Source organism: Nelusetta ayraudi, unplaced genomic scaffold (genome assembly GCF_046127955.1).
Source record: "Nelusetta ayraudi isolate G7.1 ecotype Tasmania unplaced genomic scaffold, CSIRO-AGI_Nayr_v1 ptg000048l, whole genome shotgun sequence".
NCBI classification, from domain to species: domain Eukaryota; kingdom Metazoa; phylum Chordata; class Actinopteri; order Tetraodontiformes; family Monacanthidae; genus Nelusetta; species Nelusetta ayraudi.
Window position 1 is genome coordinate 7782145 of NW_027466098.1, and position 17640 is coordinate 7799784.

The following is a 17640-nucleotide window of genomic DNA, read 5'->3' on the forward strand; positions in this document are numbered from 1 at the left end:
CAAGATGAAGTAAGAGTTGAGAACGTCTCGTTTCCTGCACAGAACCCATCATGAACCACAATATCCTATGATTGAGACGAGATGAACTCAAAATGATGTTTGTATTTCCACCTACAAATGCAATCACTGCACATCATCAATCTGCGACATAATTGTTTTTCTAAATTTCAGACATTTTGTGGATAATGAGATATTTTTAGCTTACAAAATATTTCAGAAAAGTAATGGAATTGTTACTTGATAACGTAATTATGATATAATTACCGGTTTTGCCACAATAATCCTGTTACATTACTCCCTTGCTAAAAAAGGTAGTTTAATTAAAGTAGTGGATTACTACTTAGTAATAGATTACTCGCCAACTCTGTTCGTGACCGATCGTTCATTGAACGAGTTCATGCGCAACACCGTTGATTTGAGCTTTTATTGTGCCAACAAACAAAACAACACTATAAATAAATAAACAAATCACGTCCTCACCTTCACACCTTCCTAACAATCTCCCCTCAGCTCCCTTCTCCGTGTATTCAAGGCTTTGCAGTGCATCTTTTCAGTCTTTTCCACCTGCTTTCAGGTTCGGCCCTGATCAGTTTCTGACACGAGTCGTGCCATTAATAACCAATGAGCATCGCTGTAACAAACCGAGCGAAATCCGGCACGAGAGGGGAGGCGGTGGTGGGGAGCCGGGTGCTGAGAGCCCACATGATGCCCAGAGGACAAACGGAGCAGCTGACTCCGGCCATATGTCCATCAACCCACTTAGGCCCTTAAACGCCTCGCTCCCTTTTCATTACTCAACTCCATTCCGCCGCCCACGCTCCCCTCCGCCCCCGACACTTTCACTTCCCATTTGCATCGTCGCGCACCTCGACGCCGGTCACTCTTCCCGGGGGCGGGGGGGCGGAGCTTCGCCGCCTTGTGCACCCCACGCCCCTCCCTCCCCCACCCCGTCTCCTCTCTGCGTTCTTCTTCTCCAGGTTCCCTCTCGCTGCAGGCTTGATGAACAGCTCCGCGCCAGCTGGCCCCGGCCTGCAGCTCTTTACCCGCCGCACTCCATCAAAATGTGGCTCGGTAATTAGACGCGGGTTGACGCCCGAAAACCCAGCCAAGTCGCGCCTGTTTACTCCCGGACAGGTTCATCAGGAGGCGGAGTCCTGCAGCAGGTAGTTTAGCTGCAGGTTTTTATTTTTTGTATTTTTTTTAATTGTTGTTAAGGCGACATCCCGGCGACTCGCTCGTTATTTGCTTCACACCTGCTCTCCGCAACACCCCACTGCCCCCCCCCCCCCCCCCCCCCCCGCACCGTTCAGCGTGCTCAGGACAGTGATTACTTCAGAGAGTGCGAGGATTAATCAGAGCGGGGGAGAAGGCATCGATCTCCAGTCCAATCCATCTGATATCGGCTGCGGCTCGATGAGGGAGCCGGGAATGCGGCATGAAAATCAATCTCATAAGGTCAGGGGGATCCCGGCTGGAGAACAGGTTACAACGGAGGCAGCGGCGTGACAAGGAACCGCCAGACGCTACGGGTTTGACGGCGGGATGATCGTGAGGACAAGATCGTGTGGCGGTGAATTGAATACCTGATTTTATTTGCGGTAAACTTCTGTTTTGAAGTGCTTCCACTGCACTGCAGTGCATTTAGTAGTAGCATTTCACACTGGGACACTTGATTTGACAGTGCACAGTTATTAAAAACTAAAGCTGTTTGAGGGCTGGTCTGACTGAGCAGGACATTGAACACACACACTCACAAGGTTGGTCTGTCTTTGTGAGGACTTTGCCTTCATCTCAATCCATTTTTCATTGTAACCCACTCACTTCTTCCTACAATGCACTGGTAAAACCTTGGAACTTGGTTGTTTCAAAACGTATTTTGGAAAAGACATCGTAAAACACACACAAATACACACACACACACAAGAATGCGTGCAGGCGGATTCACTTTGCCGCCACCTCCTCTGTGGGAGTTGGACTTCAAGCCTCCTGCAGGAACGACCGGCTGCAACGACGCGACGGTGATTCATCGCCGAGCTCCAGCTGCAAATGCACCGTCAAGATGAAAGGGAAACAATCCCCCCCCCCCCCCGCTGCCTTTTAAGTTTGACCCTGCATAATACCGACCGGCCGGACCTTTTCGGTGGGAACCGGCCGAGGCGGCTCGTGGCGAGCGTCCAGATGAATATTGATGCGAGCGCTCGGGCCGAGCAGTCGGCAGAATAGAAAGCGAGGCCCCCCCCCCGTTTCTTCCCTGCGACGTCAAGCCGCGGCGTTCGGGGGAGAGGCAGCCGGCGAAATGCGTCTTGACGCGGCGGCGGCGGCGGCGAGCAGTCGTGCGGCAACAATGGAGCCGGATTGAGGGGCGCGCGGGCGGCCGGGGGAGCGCACGGCGTGCGCGGTAATAGATGCGCTTCATGAATTAACATATTGATGGGAAGCGCCGGGGCAGACGCGCGCGTGAGAGACGTGCGAATGGAAAGTTACACGCGACTGTCCAGTGTTTGATGTGCCACGGCGTTCCTTCCTGCAGCATGTGCATGAAAAACAACCCCCGCCCATCCTCGTTTTGGTATTCCTTTTATTCATTTATTTATTTATTTTTTGCTCCCTGTCACAGGTGACTTACTTAGTCGTGCGCCCTTATCTGGCGGAATTAAGCCCCATGAAAACAAGCAAAAAAAAACAACAACAAAAAAAAAAAACGATGGCATCGCTGCCTCGGCTAAATCCTCACCTTGTCCTTTTCCTTCCAGTGCTCATACTTTACACGCTTTTCAAATGCCAGTGCACGGCAGCTGCGCCACTGGTTGCTTTTCTCCAGTCTGAAATCACATAAAATCCAAGTGGAACTGACTCAGTTTTAAATCGTAGGGGCATTTCCATTGCCCATAAAATTGCGCAAAACCTGATTATCACGATAAAAATGAATGGAAATGGAAACGGCTAAACTTCGAAAAACCTCTCAAATATCGCTAAAAGGTTTTGACGCTCTCGTGAGGTTAGTTTTTCAGACATATCAATGTAGAGGTAAGTGTCAGGGAAACACTTTTTTTTTTCGCATTTTACGCGTCGGCGGACATGATGTACGGGGTCACGTGACCCGTTCACTTCAAGTGAAAATGGCACTTTATGTTTGGACGAAGGAAGAAACTGATTCTTTTTTTTTTTTTTACAAGTAATCGAAGAGAAAAACACAACAACAATTCTCGTAAGTCTCACGTGACGAGATTCTACGCGGATCCACTCCACACCACTCAATGGAAACACCTCCAAATCGCAAATGTACTTTGTTGAAATTTAAGAAATATTGCCAATATTTTGCGAAAAATTGTAATGGAAATGCAGCTAATATGACTGTTTTTTTTTCGTTCTTTTTTTTTTTGGACATGCCCAACGCAGGATGTCGCTGCAAGCTTGCCGGCTAGATTTGATCCGAAATAGGGGTCCGAATTTCTTCACTGGGACGATGCAGTGATGCGGCGTGAAGGTTCAGTTTCAACTCCTCCTCGTGTGGAGTTTGTACGTCCAGGTTCTCTCCAGTCCGAAGACACGCACGCACACGTGCTGATGCTGATTGACAACTCCAAGTTGGTCGTGGATGTGAACGTGGTGAACGTGAGTGTGGAGGGTCGTTCTCTCCTCGACCTTTGACCTATAACCGCTGGGATTGGCTGGTGCTGGTACGAGCGGCGGCAGAGATCAAAGGGCACCGACGTTGGATCTCAGATGACGGACTTGAGGTGATCAGACGGACTTCTCTCTCTCTCTCTCCCGTTTCGGGAGTTCACCGACGGGCCACGCAGACGCACAGAGACAGTGATCTCCAGCTAAATTTAAAAGGGAGAAAAGAGAACAGCCCCCCGGGGGTTCTCAGCCACACCGGACGGGTGATTTAATCCACCTGACGGAGGATCGGTTGAACGTGTCGGCGCTGAAAACCTCGAGCTGTTAGCAAAGCGGCTGGACGAGCAGTAAACAAATCTAATCGGCCGACGAGACTGTGAAAATGTGAAGAAAAAAATATATATCCACAGACTCTTTGCCACATTTAGGACATTTGCTCGTCTCAGGTTAATATTTTAAGAGGATGAGACGACTTGAAAGGCTGAAAATAATACATTCAATTAAAAAAAAAAAAAAAAAAAGAAGAAGAAGAAGAAGAAGAAAACCCTTGCAGGACTCATTTCCAGCTCCTCCTTGAGGATGAAGCTTCGAAGGGAAGCTTTGAAGGGAAGAGGGCGGCGCCGCACACACCCGGCAGAGCCCCGACCTGAGAGGCCGGACGCTGCCGTGCGACTGACGCCTCTCCCCTTTCCCCCTGCCCGCCTCCGTCTTCGCCACTCCAATTAACCGGGTGACAGGAGCGTGCGGAGCAATGAGACGATCAATTACCCCGTCCCCGCGCTTCGTCTTCATCTTCGGCCACGTCTCCGCCGCACCCCCCCCCCCCCCCCCGCCCACTTTTCCTCTCCTTCTGCCCATTACGCTTAATTCATCTTCCCACCCTCTTTCTTCTCTTCCTGTCTTCATCCCTCCATCCCAGCTCTTCCTCGTTGCACTGCAGCAGCCCACCGCCGGCAGTCAGGGTGTCAAACCTGCGGCGGTGTCGAGGGCGGGTGCGTCCTCCCCGCGTAGCACCGCCAGACACAACTCTGCTGTGACTCCGCTGACACCGTCGGAGGTTTGACCGAGTGGCGGTTAAAAAAAAACAATAATTAAAAAAAAAAAAAGAAGAAGAAGAAGAAGAAAAGCCACTCTGGACACCGTCGTCTCACTTCAAGAGGCTCCTCGGCGCTTCTTTCCCGCGCGCGCACATTGCGGAGAGGGACGACGCGCAACAGCAGGATTTCATTCCGCGTGTCCGTGTGTGTGTGTGTGTAGGGTTATTTAAAACACTGATGTCATTGCAGGTTTCAGGGTGGGTCCGCTTGACTGGCTGTTAAATGGGGGAAGTTTGCCACCTGCTGGATGCCACTGTCAGCTTCCGGGGTGGGCGTCCTTGATCCGAGTCGCGAGCCCCTCTGATGGACTCTCCCGTACTCACCACGTTTTGCCCCGAACCCGTCGGCAGGAATCATTCGATGCTGTTGCAGGTCTGAAGTAAATGCTGCAATGCTTCACTGTTGTGTTAGAAAATAATGAATGCCAGACATTTTCAGCTCTTGGTTCGATTTGTGAAATGGATTTAGGGAAGAGAAATATACCGAACTGCACCATCCATCGACTGACTAACAGACAGAAGGTCTTTCGCATTAGTGGTCTAATTTACTCTCTACAGGGTGGACTCAGTCATTCCTGGGCAAAATCACTGCTACTTATTTGTATGATGTATTACGGGTGTTGACTTCAAATTCCAAATTCAAATTCTCTATCTTGTTATTCCTCCGATTGATTTTTTTCAACGTCCCTCTAAGTGTTGTTCACCCTGACGAGGCAAAATGTGGGAATGTGACCCTCAAGGCAATAACAGTGAACAGATTGACTGCTGTAACCTGAGCTCACAGGGCATTTAGGACCTGTGTTGAATATGTTTGAAGCTTAAACGCACCGAGATAGTTAAGCCTGGAAAACATTATCTTCAAGTACAAACCCTAGCTACAGAATGTCGATGGTTCTGGTTCTGGTCAAGGTTCTGGGGCTGACGCTGAGACGCCGGTAATTCATGCCTGTTATAATTTTGAAGAATGTTCCGAGGTTTATTCTAGACCTTGGCACATGTTATTTTTCTTGACAGAAAAAACAAAAACAACAACAGACTGTTGCTGTTCTGCACCTGTTCTGTTCCTGGCTTACTGTGGGTGGCGGCCTGAAAGGGAAACCTACACTCGATTAAAACTGGCCGGGTTTCCACAGAGTGCTGCAGGACGTGTATATTACGAGGGACAGTGGTGTGACGTTCCACTAGCTGGGGTAATTTGCCATCTTTAGCTTATTCTGAGAACATCGACTGATTTGACGTGTAAAACACAAACCAATACGAGGCGGAACTTTCCAAGACGGGACAAAAAATTTGAGTGAGCATCTTCTCGGGAAAAAGCAAAGAAGATGAGATCAGCGAGTTGCATTAGCAGCGAGGGATAAAACTCCTGACAACTGAGAAATGTCGGCGTTTAAAAAGCGCAGACAGCGAGATGGCCGGCGACTGAGGAGTGGGAACGGACTGATCGATGTTCCCCCTCAATAGGAGTCATAATTCAAGCAAGAGTAAAAAAAAAAAAAAATTGGGCGCGTTAGCGCCAGTCGTAACCCCGTGTCTTGGTTATTTAAAGTTTATAGCAGCGGAGTGGTTTTAATGAGATTTCAAGGATAAGCTACTTTTTTAAAGCCATTGGGCCCATCCATCATGACTAATGCTCAGGTGTCCTTGATTCCTCTCATCGCGCTTTAAGGGAAAGCGCCGTCCTCAATCATTTCTCCATTACTCCACTGTCATTCCTTAAGTGCCCAATTGTGCAAAGTGAAATGTTTTGCAGCGACGCAACGCTTCCGGTTCGGAACCCAAAACACCTGTAAAAACCCGAAAGGGAAAGGAAAAGATGGACGCCGGCTCCCCGTTTTCCTTTTTTTTTTTTCCTTTTTTTTTTTTTTTTGTTGTGCCACAGATTTATTTATTAAAGTTATGCATAACCTTCCAAGTTGATCATTGTACAGTATATGTTGAACTGCATGACGCTATTAGAATATCAGTCGGTTAGAATCGGCGTTCGCCGACAGCCGGAGCGGGTCGGGGAGCGACACTTCCGTCTGGAGCTGATACGGAGGGAGCACGACCGCTCCTCGCCAGGGAGGTGGTGGCGGCGGAGGTGGGGCAGGGGTGGGGGGGAGGGGGATAAATAAGCAATTTAGAGGCGGGGGAGGAGAGGAGACAAGATGACATCCACATGTGTTCACAGGAGAGGAGGAAAAGAAAAAAAAACAGGGACAGGGAGAGTCACACAAACAGGAAGAAGAGGAGAAGGAGGAGGAGGCCGGGCTCTCCTCACAGCGAGGAGGAAATGCAACAGGACCAGATCAGAGCCTTTCCGACTCTTCATTCTAGTTAAACACGGCCTCCAGAGTTCATCCAGACATTTGTTTTCCTTAAGTCTCTTGTTTTGTTTTTTTTCCTTTCTTACTGATAAGTCCATTTTAAACACAACTCGGGAGTTTATTAACACAATCGGATCTATCCATCACCAGTGCAACTCGGGGCCCTCCATCAGTCTGGATATGTTCCCGCCCCTTTTCGTCGGGGGGAGCCGGGGGGTTGAATGGGTTGGGGTTTACGCTAAGCTAGCATGCTCGTCCGCTACGGTGCACTCAACGCTCACACCGACGGCAGGGAGGGGGTTGCGGGGGGTTGTAAAGCCGGCGAGAGAAAAAGGGGGGGGAACACCACGGCCATAAGCATGCAAGCGGTGCAGGAGACACTTAAAAGAAAAAAGAAAATAAATACATCTTGGGATAAAAAAAAAAAGAAAAAATCTTAATACATTATCTTAAAATTTGCCTTTTCTTGTTTCGTGTTTCATATATATATATGTTCTAAACACACATCTTTGTACATTTTGGTATAAGTTCTCTTTCTTGCAGGGAGTTCCTGGGGGAAATGGGCTTTAGACTGCAGGGAGGGGGGCACTGATGGGGTTTGGGTGGGAGTCAGTTGGGGGGGGGTCGGAGTCAAATCCCATTTCCCTGATTGCCTTGTGCTGATGGCGAGGGGGTGTGGCATCGGCGCGGACGCCCCGCCCCCTTCCCCTCGAACGTGTTTCCGCTCTCACGCGCTTCAAGTCTTCCGTTTCTCCGCGGGCAAATCGAGGGCGGTGGAGTGACGACGGGGGTCTCAGCAGTGGGAGGACAAGCTGGTGGGGGTGGGTGGGGGGGGCGGCGTCCGCCAAAAGTCCAGGGGGCGAGAGAAGCGGCGGACTTCCTCTTTGGGACCCCCCGGTGTGGTGGTGGTGGGGCGGGAGGGGCGAACGGCCGAGGAAACGGACGTCCACTATCTCTTATCTGGAGAGGGAAGAAAGTAGAGGATCAGACAAGAAGGAACTAATAGCCTTTGTGGCATCAAAGAGTTTGACATTTGAAATTCACCCAGATGTGACTCGGCCATTAGGTTTTGGATGACACTGCACTGCTCACACAGAGACATATAATGGTATGTTTTCCCTTCCCCGGCAACTTCGTGTTTAAAGGCTGCGTTCAGACTGCAGGCGAATCTGATTCAAATCAGATTCCTTCTCAAATCTGATTTTTCGGGCGGACCGTCCACACTGTTCTTAGCAAGTGTCCAAATGGGATCTGGTTCTGTTCAGACTGGGCCACATTGTTGACCAATCTGACAGGCTGCTGTAACAACGACGTCGGAGCGGAGGTGGTTTCAATCCGTCTTGCCAAAATAAAATCGGATTTCATGTGATTTGTGACTGTTCAGACTACAAAAGAGCCATGCGGTTTCATTGTGGATGGGCTAAAAATGGGATTTCGGCTGGCAGTCTGAACGCACCCATTGTTTTTTTCTGTCCTGTGATACACCACAGCAGCTAAACAGGTGAGAAAACATCACCACAGCCTCCACTGATATAGTGATGAGTAACAGTGGCGGCCTGTCTCAACTGCCCTAAACATTCTCAGGCTATAGAGAGTAACTTTATTATCATGATAATGGGGGGGGGGGGGGGGGGGGTAACTTTGCTGTTTGCTTCATGTAACAACATCCACTTGGTTGCGGTAATACCATTATTACTTTAGAGTTTCTATCCAATCATCTGTCAGCGAGCTTGTGTTGCCAGGTCAATCTGCCTCAGCAGAATCGACACTGCAGACTTCCGTGCGCCGTTAACGAACGCGCCACAGTCGGTTGAGACATCAGATCTCGAGCCTGCGATGCCGAGGTCAGCTAGCTGGCCTAACGCTGACCTGTGATTGGAGAAGCCTCTCGTGAGAGCCTGAAGGACTTAACTAATCCTGGAGACCAAGGGCAGAAGGAGGCGAAGGTACGTTGAAGTTTATCACGTAAATGTCGAGGTGTGTTACTGTTCAATTGTTTTGCTGTTATATATTTACAAAAACAAAGGCAAATAATATGTTTATTTTTCATCAAACAGTTTGTTTTGCTGTCGTCTCATTGGTGTCTGATATGAAACGACAGGAATGCCTTTATTAACTTTAGGTGTATTAACTCAGGTCAGGACTCAGAACAACATCACAACATCACTGAAGGCCTAGAGGTGAAATGCACAAGCCGCCACTGGTGAGCAATGAAAAAGTCACATTTCAATGTTGAAATCTGTCTCACACAGATCTCTGCTGAAAGTGAGCGTTAGCGGCGTTACCTTTATTTCCACCCAGTTCCGCTGCTGCCCCCGCTGCTGCCCCCGCTGCTGCCCTCTCTGACCTTTGGCTTATTAGATTATTGTACTTGGCCTCAACCTCCTGCCAGGGAAGAATAAAAACCATCAGGTGAGGTCGCGCAATCTTCAACAGAAAAAAAAAAAAAATGTTTCTCTGGCGCCGGCGTGCTCCTCACCTTCAGGTAGTTGAGGTTGGCCTGGAGGTTCCGGAGGTGCGACAGGACCTGTCTGCTGAAGGAGGAGAGGCTGCCGGCCTGCGACGCCGACGAGAACCTCAGGTTGATGCCCGAGTCGGCGGCGCAGCCCTGCGAGGCGCGCAGCTGCTTCCCAGTGGTCGCCGCCAGGATGTCGTCGTCCGTGCTGCTCTCCCCGGGGCCGCCGTAGCCCTCCAGCACTAAATAACCTGCTGAGATGACAAGGGGAGCCCGTCAGCGCTCCTGACGGGGACGGATGGGAAAAAGGTTCCGACAGGCGCGCAGAGGGAGGCGACGCTGCCGCAACGAGACGCTAAACAGTTGAAGTGTCTGAAATGGAATTCACATTTTTACGTCGAAACAAATCAGATTTTTTTTGTTCAGGAGCAGAGATTTCCATACTGGTGTTTTGCTACCATAGTTTGATATTTTTAAATTGCTTGATTATAAACTTGCACGAGCAGAAAAGGTCTCAGGCAGAGACAAACGGTACCGACTGCAATCTAACTGTAAAACCCTTTATAAATACCTCCGACTGAAGCTACTCTGCCCGTACCAGCCCGGCTCCCACATACTCTGCACCACAGTCATTAGCTGACAGTCTGAATAATTGTGCGCGCTGCTGACAGAGTAACAGGCTTAATGTAGGAGTGCAGTTTCGCCTACTCAGAGAGCGGCTGACTGATCGATGGCCAGCCCCTCTGAGCGAGCCGCATCCACCAACACAGCACAGCAGAACCGAGCAGAGCCCAGCAGAGCCGCAGTCACATGCGCGGCGTGATGTGATCAAAACAACAAAAATCTTTCACAACAGATTTAATTCCGACTATATTTAGCCCCAAGGTTTCTGCCAGAGAACTCATCTGCGAGTGAAAGGAAAATGACCTTTGGCTGTCGAGCAGCGTTCGTGCCAAAGCAAATACAAAACAGACTTAAAAACTATGTTGAGCTCTTTGACTGATTCCACCAGAAAGAGTTCAATTCAACTAAAATAAAGGAGTTGCTGCGGATGCGCGTCTGTCAGCGGGGATTTGAATGCAAAGAGCCGCACAATCGTACTGCTTTTGGGACAGTCACAGCTCACATAGAGTGATTCAGCCATGTGTAATACTCAGGTATTGGTATGTATCTAATACTCACACACATCAAGGCTCGATGATTTCAGAGCTATAAAGCAGGAGGTATCATTTGCTTTTGGAGAGGTGCGTGTACAGAGCTTCCAGCCCTGCAGAGCAACGCTGCTGCACACTGGATGTAACTCCTATGGGTAGCGGGCTGCTCGCTGACATTTCACAATGCACCATAACCTTTACAGGTCAACCTAATTTGACCACCTCTAACTTTTGGCATGGACGTGTCCAACAGCTCGGTGTTCCACAACAAGTTGACCAACAAGCGAAAATCACAAAGGCGAGCAAGAGTCCTGCTCCGGTGACACCGCGTGTTCCAAAACGGGTCCTCTTCATCATGGTGGTCGCAGCTCGACACCGCGCGACCAAGGAGGCGCCTCAGAGAAGGTCACATGACAGATGACAGCAACATTGGCCGCTGCTGTTCACTTTTATTTCAATAAATGCCATGAGATAATGCCATGCCGTGCTTCTACATGCCAGCACTCGATGCGTTGGAGGTCTTGTTCACTGCATCACTGCCAGCCGTCCTGTTCTTTTTATTCTGAATAACAGACTGTGTATATATTGTTTGTATTGTTCGATTTTTTTTTTCTTAAACAGTTTATTTTTAGAAGGTTTTTGACGCACGAACCAAAACAAACTCCTCGCATATGTAAAATCGTACTTGGCAATAAAGCTCTTCTGATTCTAAATGTCCTACTGTCATGGTATGAAGAATTGTGCGAAAACCTAAATATCGCAATAAAAAACTGGTAACGGAAACGGCCAAATTTAGAAAAGACCTCTCAAATATCGTTCAAAGGTTTTCAGGCTCTCATGAGCTGGTTTTTCGATATAGACGTACTGCATATCGCAAAAGTGTCATGGAAACACTTTTTTCGCATTTACGAATCACCGGATGGCACGAGTCATGTGACCAGTTCACTTCAAGGGAAAATGCCGCATTGTGTTTGGACGGAGGAGGAGGCGGATTTTTTTTTTTTTTTTTTTTTTACAAGTAAGCAAAGAGAAAAATTATTGACGGCCAACAAACAAAAGCAAAAGCAATTTTCGCTAAATTCTCGTAAAGTCTCAACCTGCGAGAATTACGAGAATTCTGACGGGACAATTTTTTTTTCCAGAACTGCGACTTAAGCATTTCGCACCATTCAGTGTAAACGCCTTCAAATCGCAATTGTACTTTGTCGAAATTTTAGAAATATTACCTTTATTTTGGGAAAAACTGTAACAGAAACGCAGCTACTGTAGCTCCCCCGCTACCCCCCCCCCCGGAAGTGGAATCTCCCCGGCGTGCAGCCGGCAGACGCCGTCTCCACTCACCATAGTCCTCGGGAGAGTCGAAGAAGCCCGTGTCCCCGGAGCCCAGGTCCTGAGCCGGGTCTTCCGTCTGCGTGCTGTTCTTGTCCGAGCCGTTGTGGACCATGACCCGCGCGTGGCTGTCGATGGGGGTCCTCAGGGAGGTGGTGCGGAGGAGGCGGGCCCCCGTGGAGCGTTTGGTCTGCTCGGCAGCCTCCTGGGACATGAGCTGGGTCACCAGCGCCTGCTTCAACGCCGCCACTGCGACACAGAGGAAAGGATTTTTGTACCGAAACCATTTGCATACTTTTCATTTATCTGACTGAACGGATCGGTCGGGCGAGCTCACATGTTTTCAGTGCTTCATCCGCCCTGGAGGGGAACACGTTGAACAGGTCTCCCTCTTTTCCGTCTTCAGCCGCCTGGTACGGAGGCTCCGGGTCCACGAAGCCTTCCTCCTCCTCTTCCTCCTCTTCCTCCCCTGCCTTCACGCCCTCGAAGGGATTAGCGGCCGGCAGGGAGCTCGGCGTCACACCTCTGGAGGCCGGACTGTTCTCCTTATCTGAGGAGCACACCGAGGCGACGTTGTTAAAATTGGCAGGAGATTCTTTTTTTAAAGAAAAAAAATAAATAATAAAAGAAAGGTGTTCAGTGATGAGACTGTGTGTCCGGGCACCTGTGGACTGAGTGCTGCCGGTGGAGGTGCGGTCGGCATCTCTGCTCAGCCTGGAGACGCCGGCTGTGATGATCTCCACTCCATCTCTCTCCCCGCTGCCGCACAGGGAGAAAAAAAAAATCTTATGTGAATAAAAATAAAAAAAACAAAACACTTAGAAGCATCTAATGTCATCAGAAGGAGCGTGAAGGATCGTACTCAGTCTGAGGCAACGGTATGACACTGTGAGGTTTGACTTTCATGGCGTCGGCTCTCTGGGTGATTAAACTCTGCCACCTTGTGAGCAGCGGGGGGAAGAGAAGAAAACATACAGTACGTTAGGATTGTTTCACAAGTGGAGCTGTTAGAACAGAGGTGTCAAACTCTGGCCTGCGGGCCAAATTTGGCACACAGTGCGATTAAATTTGGCCCAGGAGGAAATATTTAACGACGACTAGAGCTGCTGGCCCACCAGTATGACACGGCACATGAAACCACTAATGCTACAAGTCCCAGAATGCTCTGCTGTTGAATGTTTTCTTGATGCACCTTTTCTTGCTAGTCCAAGGCTTGAATGGTTGCACGTTCATTGAATGACATTATTATTATTATTAGTTAATTGGTTTATTGTCATTTAATTTTTTTTATTTATTATCAGCCCATGAAGCCCTGAAATTTAAATCAGAAATAAAAAAAGAGGCAGACATTTTTATTCACATTTTTATGTATTTTGATGTGAGTTTTTTTTATTTTTTTATTTTTTTATTTAATTCAGCATGTGTGCAATACGAAATTATTTATTGTATAGCATCAAGATTTGCTTTGTTCCATATTCAGTGTAGCTGCAAAACTTGTTTGGGTCCATATAAAAAGGGTTCACTGTTCTATCTGGAGGAAGATTTTTCCCATTGACCTTGTCCAAGTCTTAAAACTTGGCCCCACTTTGTGTTTGAGTTCAACACCGATGTTTTAATCCGGGGGAAGGTTTATGGACTCACGTTCTCTGATCCGAGACTGTGGGCGCCATCAGCTCGTAGATCTGGGCGCCGTTGTCCAACATGCAGAGGACGAAGAAGGACTTGTTGTCTGGCGAGAGGAGGAGGAGGGAGGAGGGAGAGAGCGACACAGAGACGTTTTAGCAAGAGGGATCAACTGGAGGAGCCGTGAGGGTCATAGCGGGGGAGAGAGCAGGACTTCGGGACCGACCTGTGGCCACGGAGCGCACCAGCACCGTGTTGAGCTTGATGATTGGGCTGAAGATGTGCTTGGTGTCGGCCGTGCCGACCAGGTTCTTGCTGTGGCACTTGAGGATGAGGCGCTCGTCTTGTTTCTGGAGCAGGACCAGGATGTCCTCCAGCAGCAGCGTGTAGAGCTCTGGATGGACGGCAGGGAGGGTTAAACCGCCAGTGAGGAAACATCAATGAACAAGAAGAAGAAGAAAAAACCTTCTGCCGATTACGGACCGATGGTCTTGTCTTTGTTCACTTTCCATGACAGGGGTCCCTCGTGCACCATCCGCTGCTTGGTCAGATCCAAATTCTGGGGGGAGGGAGAGAGAAGGGAGGAGGAGGGGGGGGGCGCTTTCAGATTGATTTCCTCAACGGCGGAGAACGTGGGAGAACAAACGAGCTTAAGGGATTTTTTTTAGGGGGGGGAGATAAACGCACCTTTAACTCGAGGATTATCGGGTTGTCCGTCTGCTTTAAAGAGGAGAGGTCCAATCTTCTCTGATAGTCCTCCAGCCGCTGGTACCACAGACAGAGAAGAGGAGAGTTAGAAGAAAAGGCGGGGGATAAAAGGACGTTCTATTAGCTCTTCAGAAGGTGTGAATGAAGCGGAAGGAGAAATTAATTGCCGCGGAGCAGGAACAAAAAAAAAAAAAAATGAGGAGGGAAAACTCAGAGCGAGCGTATCTAAAAGGTGTTCATTGATACATCACCTGCTTGTCCTCAGATTCCTTCACCGCCTGGTTGACGTGATTGAGGATCTTCCTGCAGCACTCCGCCGCCTGCTTCACTTTGTCCTTCTCCACGGCACTGTCTGAAAGGCACGACGACATTAAATGAGAGACTCACTGGGCGTCCCTCAGTCCTGCGTGAAATTGATATTTCCTCTGGCCATTAGTGGGGCATCGCTCCCCCCCCCCCAAAAAAAAAATTATGATAAAATTGTGAGGCATGATGATCCCTTAATGGCTGCTATGCTTTATTGTTAGCGGGCGAGACCCGCACCCCAGTCGAGACTTAAATGATGGGCCAAATAATGGGCGAGTCATTTCCCGAAATGTGCGCCGGCGCTCCAGGACCATTAGAATGATAATCTGCCCATTTGTCTCCGTAGTTCACAACTCGCTGGCATGTTTCCTCACAGAGGCCCAAAGCCCGGGACTTCATCCGGTTCGTCTTCTCCCCATCTCGGGGGTTAATCACCACTTTTATTTATGGCATTTCATCTCATTCTCAACATGAGATGTTCAAGACCCCCGAACTGCATGTTTAAAAGATGAGTAAATTCATTTGCATTTCGAGATAAAGACTTCATTTGGATTGGAGAAAATGCCCGACCGGGCCGATACCAGGTGGCGCTTGGCGTCGGCGTGCAGCCAGTTAGGAACGATTTTCTTGTCAAGCCTACGGTGAGAGTAATTAGACTAACAAAAGCTGCACCTGAGGTGGTTAATTCGGGTTCAGTTAGAAAAAAAAAAACACGCCTCCTTAAAAGGGTTAAGGAGGCATCTGTTGGAAAGGTCAACAATCAAATTGTATCAAAGCAGTGAAACACTGTCTAGAGTCTGAATATTGTAATGGGGCAATGGGAGAATGCCCACAATGCAACTTGATTGGTCTAAAGTTCCTCACACGTGCACAATGCAAATTTTCCGCCAGCAAATTTTTTCAGTACACACCGAGCCCGATGCGAATATGCGTATAAAATTGGCTAAGCTAATAAACTTTGGGGCCGAAGTCGACTACATTCTCAACTGTTGACGTCCTGGTGATGGTGGAGTTAAAAAAGAAAAAGAATAGTAGTATAGTAAGAATAGAAAGTCTTTGGGTTCACCCAATATTGTTCTTCAGAGAGGTGCTGCAGCCGCTAAATTAAAGTAATGACTTGCGTATGCCTAGTACCTTAGTTTATAGTGGACATGTGTGTTCTGCTTATTGTATTGCTACAAATGTTTATCATTCTTTTTTTTTGTTTGGCAAAATGCAAAATGCAAAATGCAAAATGCAAAAAAAAGAAATGCAAACTGGACCAGCTATTCGACCATCAAGGCTGCTCACGCAGAATCCCGCAGATCTTAAAAATTATGCTGAGCTCTCTGACTGATTCCACCACAAACAGTTTAGTGGGCGGGGTTTAGGTTATGCTCAAATCGATTTGTTTTCTACAGCGGCCACATATTACAGAAAGACGACCGTTCCTGCCGGGAGACTCCAGTCGATGGCAGGAGTGGGCAAAGCTGTTCTGTGGCTCCCCCTGCAGGCATCTTAGTGTTATTAACTTCATATTCACTTTCAAAAAATAAATAAATAAATCAGTGGTCTGAGATTAATTAAGTAGGAGTTATATCACTACACTTGATATTTAAATATATATACATATATATGAGGATTTCCCTGGTGGCAGCCGTTGTAAATCCTTTGTTTCAACTGTCGGGGACATTCGGTACCTGCCTCGAAATCCAGCATGTGTTCACCATCCATCTGCGTGTCCCGTCTTTGCTAAATTCAAACATCTCGCCTTGAACCGTGACTTGCAGCAGCGTGCACGTAAAAAAAAAGCGGGACAGATTGCTCCCCTCCGAGGTGTCTGGGCATCCAATGCGGTACCTGTGTACTTTGCGATGTTCTCGAGCAGCAGGGGGTATTTGGTGAGCCGCAGCATCTCCACGGGAATAATATCTTTGAGCTGCAGTCGGCGACACAGTCTGTTACTCTCCGCTTCCTGAAAGGAAAGCGAACAAAATAGGTTAGATGGTCACCAGGCAACTGTTTTTTTTCTTCTTTCCCCTTTCAGGTGTGGGCGTATGAGCAAAGGTAAATGCAGCCGGAGGCTTTGATTCTAAGAAGTGGAATTTCCTTTGAAAGGGCGCCATGGCCATTTGGCGCGTTCCATCTTCGTGACTTCTTCTCAGCCCTTTCAAAAAAAAAAATAATAATAATAATCTGCAAGATGTAAAGGGAGGCCTTGGTACCTGGATGAAGGAGGTGAACCGCGAGTCTTTCTTCTGCTTGGTCTTGATGATCTCCAGGGCAAAGGGCTGGTTACTGCAGAAGGTGCCCACCGCCTGCTTGATCTTCTCCTCCTCGGCTCCGCCGAACTGCAGCCGACCAAGGCCGGGGACAGAGCAGGTCAAGTGTGAGCGGGGGTTAGTTGCTAGGGAAATGTCTCGCACTTTAACCATTAGTACCACTTGATGAACGGAAGGAACCCTCGGGGGGCGGGGGGGACGTTTACCCTACTTGTACACAGAGACATTTCAGACCAGGCTGCCAGCTGATAGGTGGCCGCGGTCGCACATGATATCTGGGGCTGGGTGTCAAACACATCTAGGCCACCGCCTGACACGGGCAAATCACAGCACAAAGGCTCTCTATTGGCCTGGCTTCCTTCGGGAAGTTTGTTTTTACTCCTGGTCACTGAGGAGGAGGTGTACTTTTCTTTCATATTATGTCTAAGGATCTGTTCTTCAGTGATTTTTGCCACTGGAGCGTTTGAAAGTACAAATTAAAGAAATAAGCGCTTGCAGCAGAGCACGGCGGTCACGCCGTCCCCCACCAGAGTGAACGGAACAAACAAACAGAGGTGAACGAGGCGGATTGGGGGGGGGGGGGCGGTTTGGCAGTCAATATCAACACTTTTCCATTATAAAGCAATTTCGCTCCAACAGTTCCATTTCTTTGCACACCCCTATGTTTTTTTTCCCCTTCTTTCTCTCCCTCCCTTTAAACCGCCGCATCAGGCTTCCAGAAATTTATTCAATATAAAGAAACGACTAAAGGAGGAAATACAATTTCCACCGGGGA

At 48.6% G+C, this 17640-nt stretch overlaps 1 protein-coding gene across 6 annotated transcripts in view; it reads right to left on the reverse strand.

Annotated features, from left to right (window-relative positions):
* Nucleotides 1-7118: 7118 nt before the first annotated feature.
* The window catches only part of arhgef12a (Rho guanine nucleotide exchange factor (GEF) 12a), a 44778-nt gene continuing 34256 nt past the window's right edge, over nucleotides 7119-17640 (reverse strand). For 4 of the 6 annotated variants that reach the window (XM_076036030.1, XM_076036029.1, XM_076036028.1 and 1 more), the window contains 14 exons: nucleotides 16809-16934; nucleotides 16444-16558; nucleotides 14550-14650; nucleotides 14278-14355; nucleotides 14074-14149; nucleotides 13817-13984; nucleotides 13609-13696; nucleotides 12830-12907; nucleotides 12632-12726; nucleotides 12305-12517; nucleotides 11980-12216; nucleotides 9509-9738; nucleotides 9315-9414; nucleotides 7119-7989 (listed from right to left, as the gene is read on the reverse strand). In XM_076036030.1, coding sequence (XP_075892145.1) covers nucleotides 7979-7989; nucleotides 9315-9414; nucleotides 9509-9738; nucleotides 11980-12216; nucleotides 12305-12517; nucleotides 12632-12726; nucleotides 12830-12907; nucleotides 13609-13696; nucleotides 13817-13984; nucleotides 14074-14149; nucleotides 14278-14355; nucleotides 14550-14650; nucleotides 16444-16558; nucleotides 16809-16934 — 1716 coding nt within the window. In that variant the 3' untranslated portion in view covers nucleotides 7119-7978. The remainder of the gene's footprint in view (nucleotides 7990-9314; nucleotides 9415-9508; nucleotides 9739-11979; nucleotides 12217-12304; nucleotides 12518-12631; nucleotides 12727-12829; nucleotides 12908-13608; nucleotides 13697-13816; nucleotides 13985-14073; nucleotides 14150-14277; nucleotides 14356-14549; nucleotides 14651-16443; nucleotides 16559-16808; nucleotides 16935-17640) is intronic. The other 2 variants (XM_076036032.1, XM_076036031.1) reach the window with 1 other exon arrangement.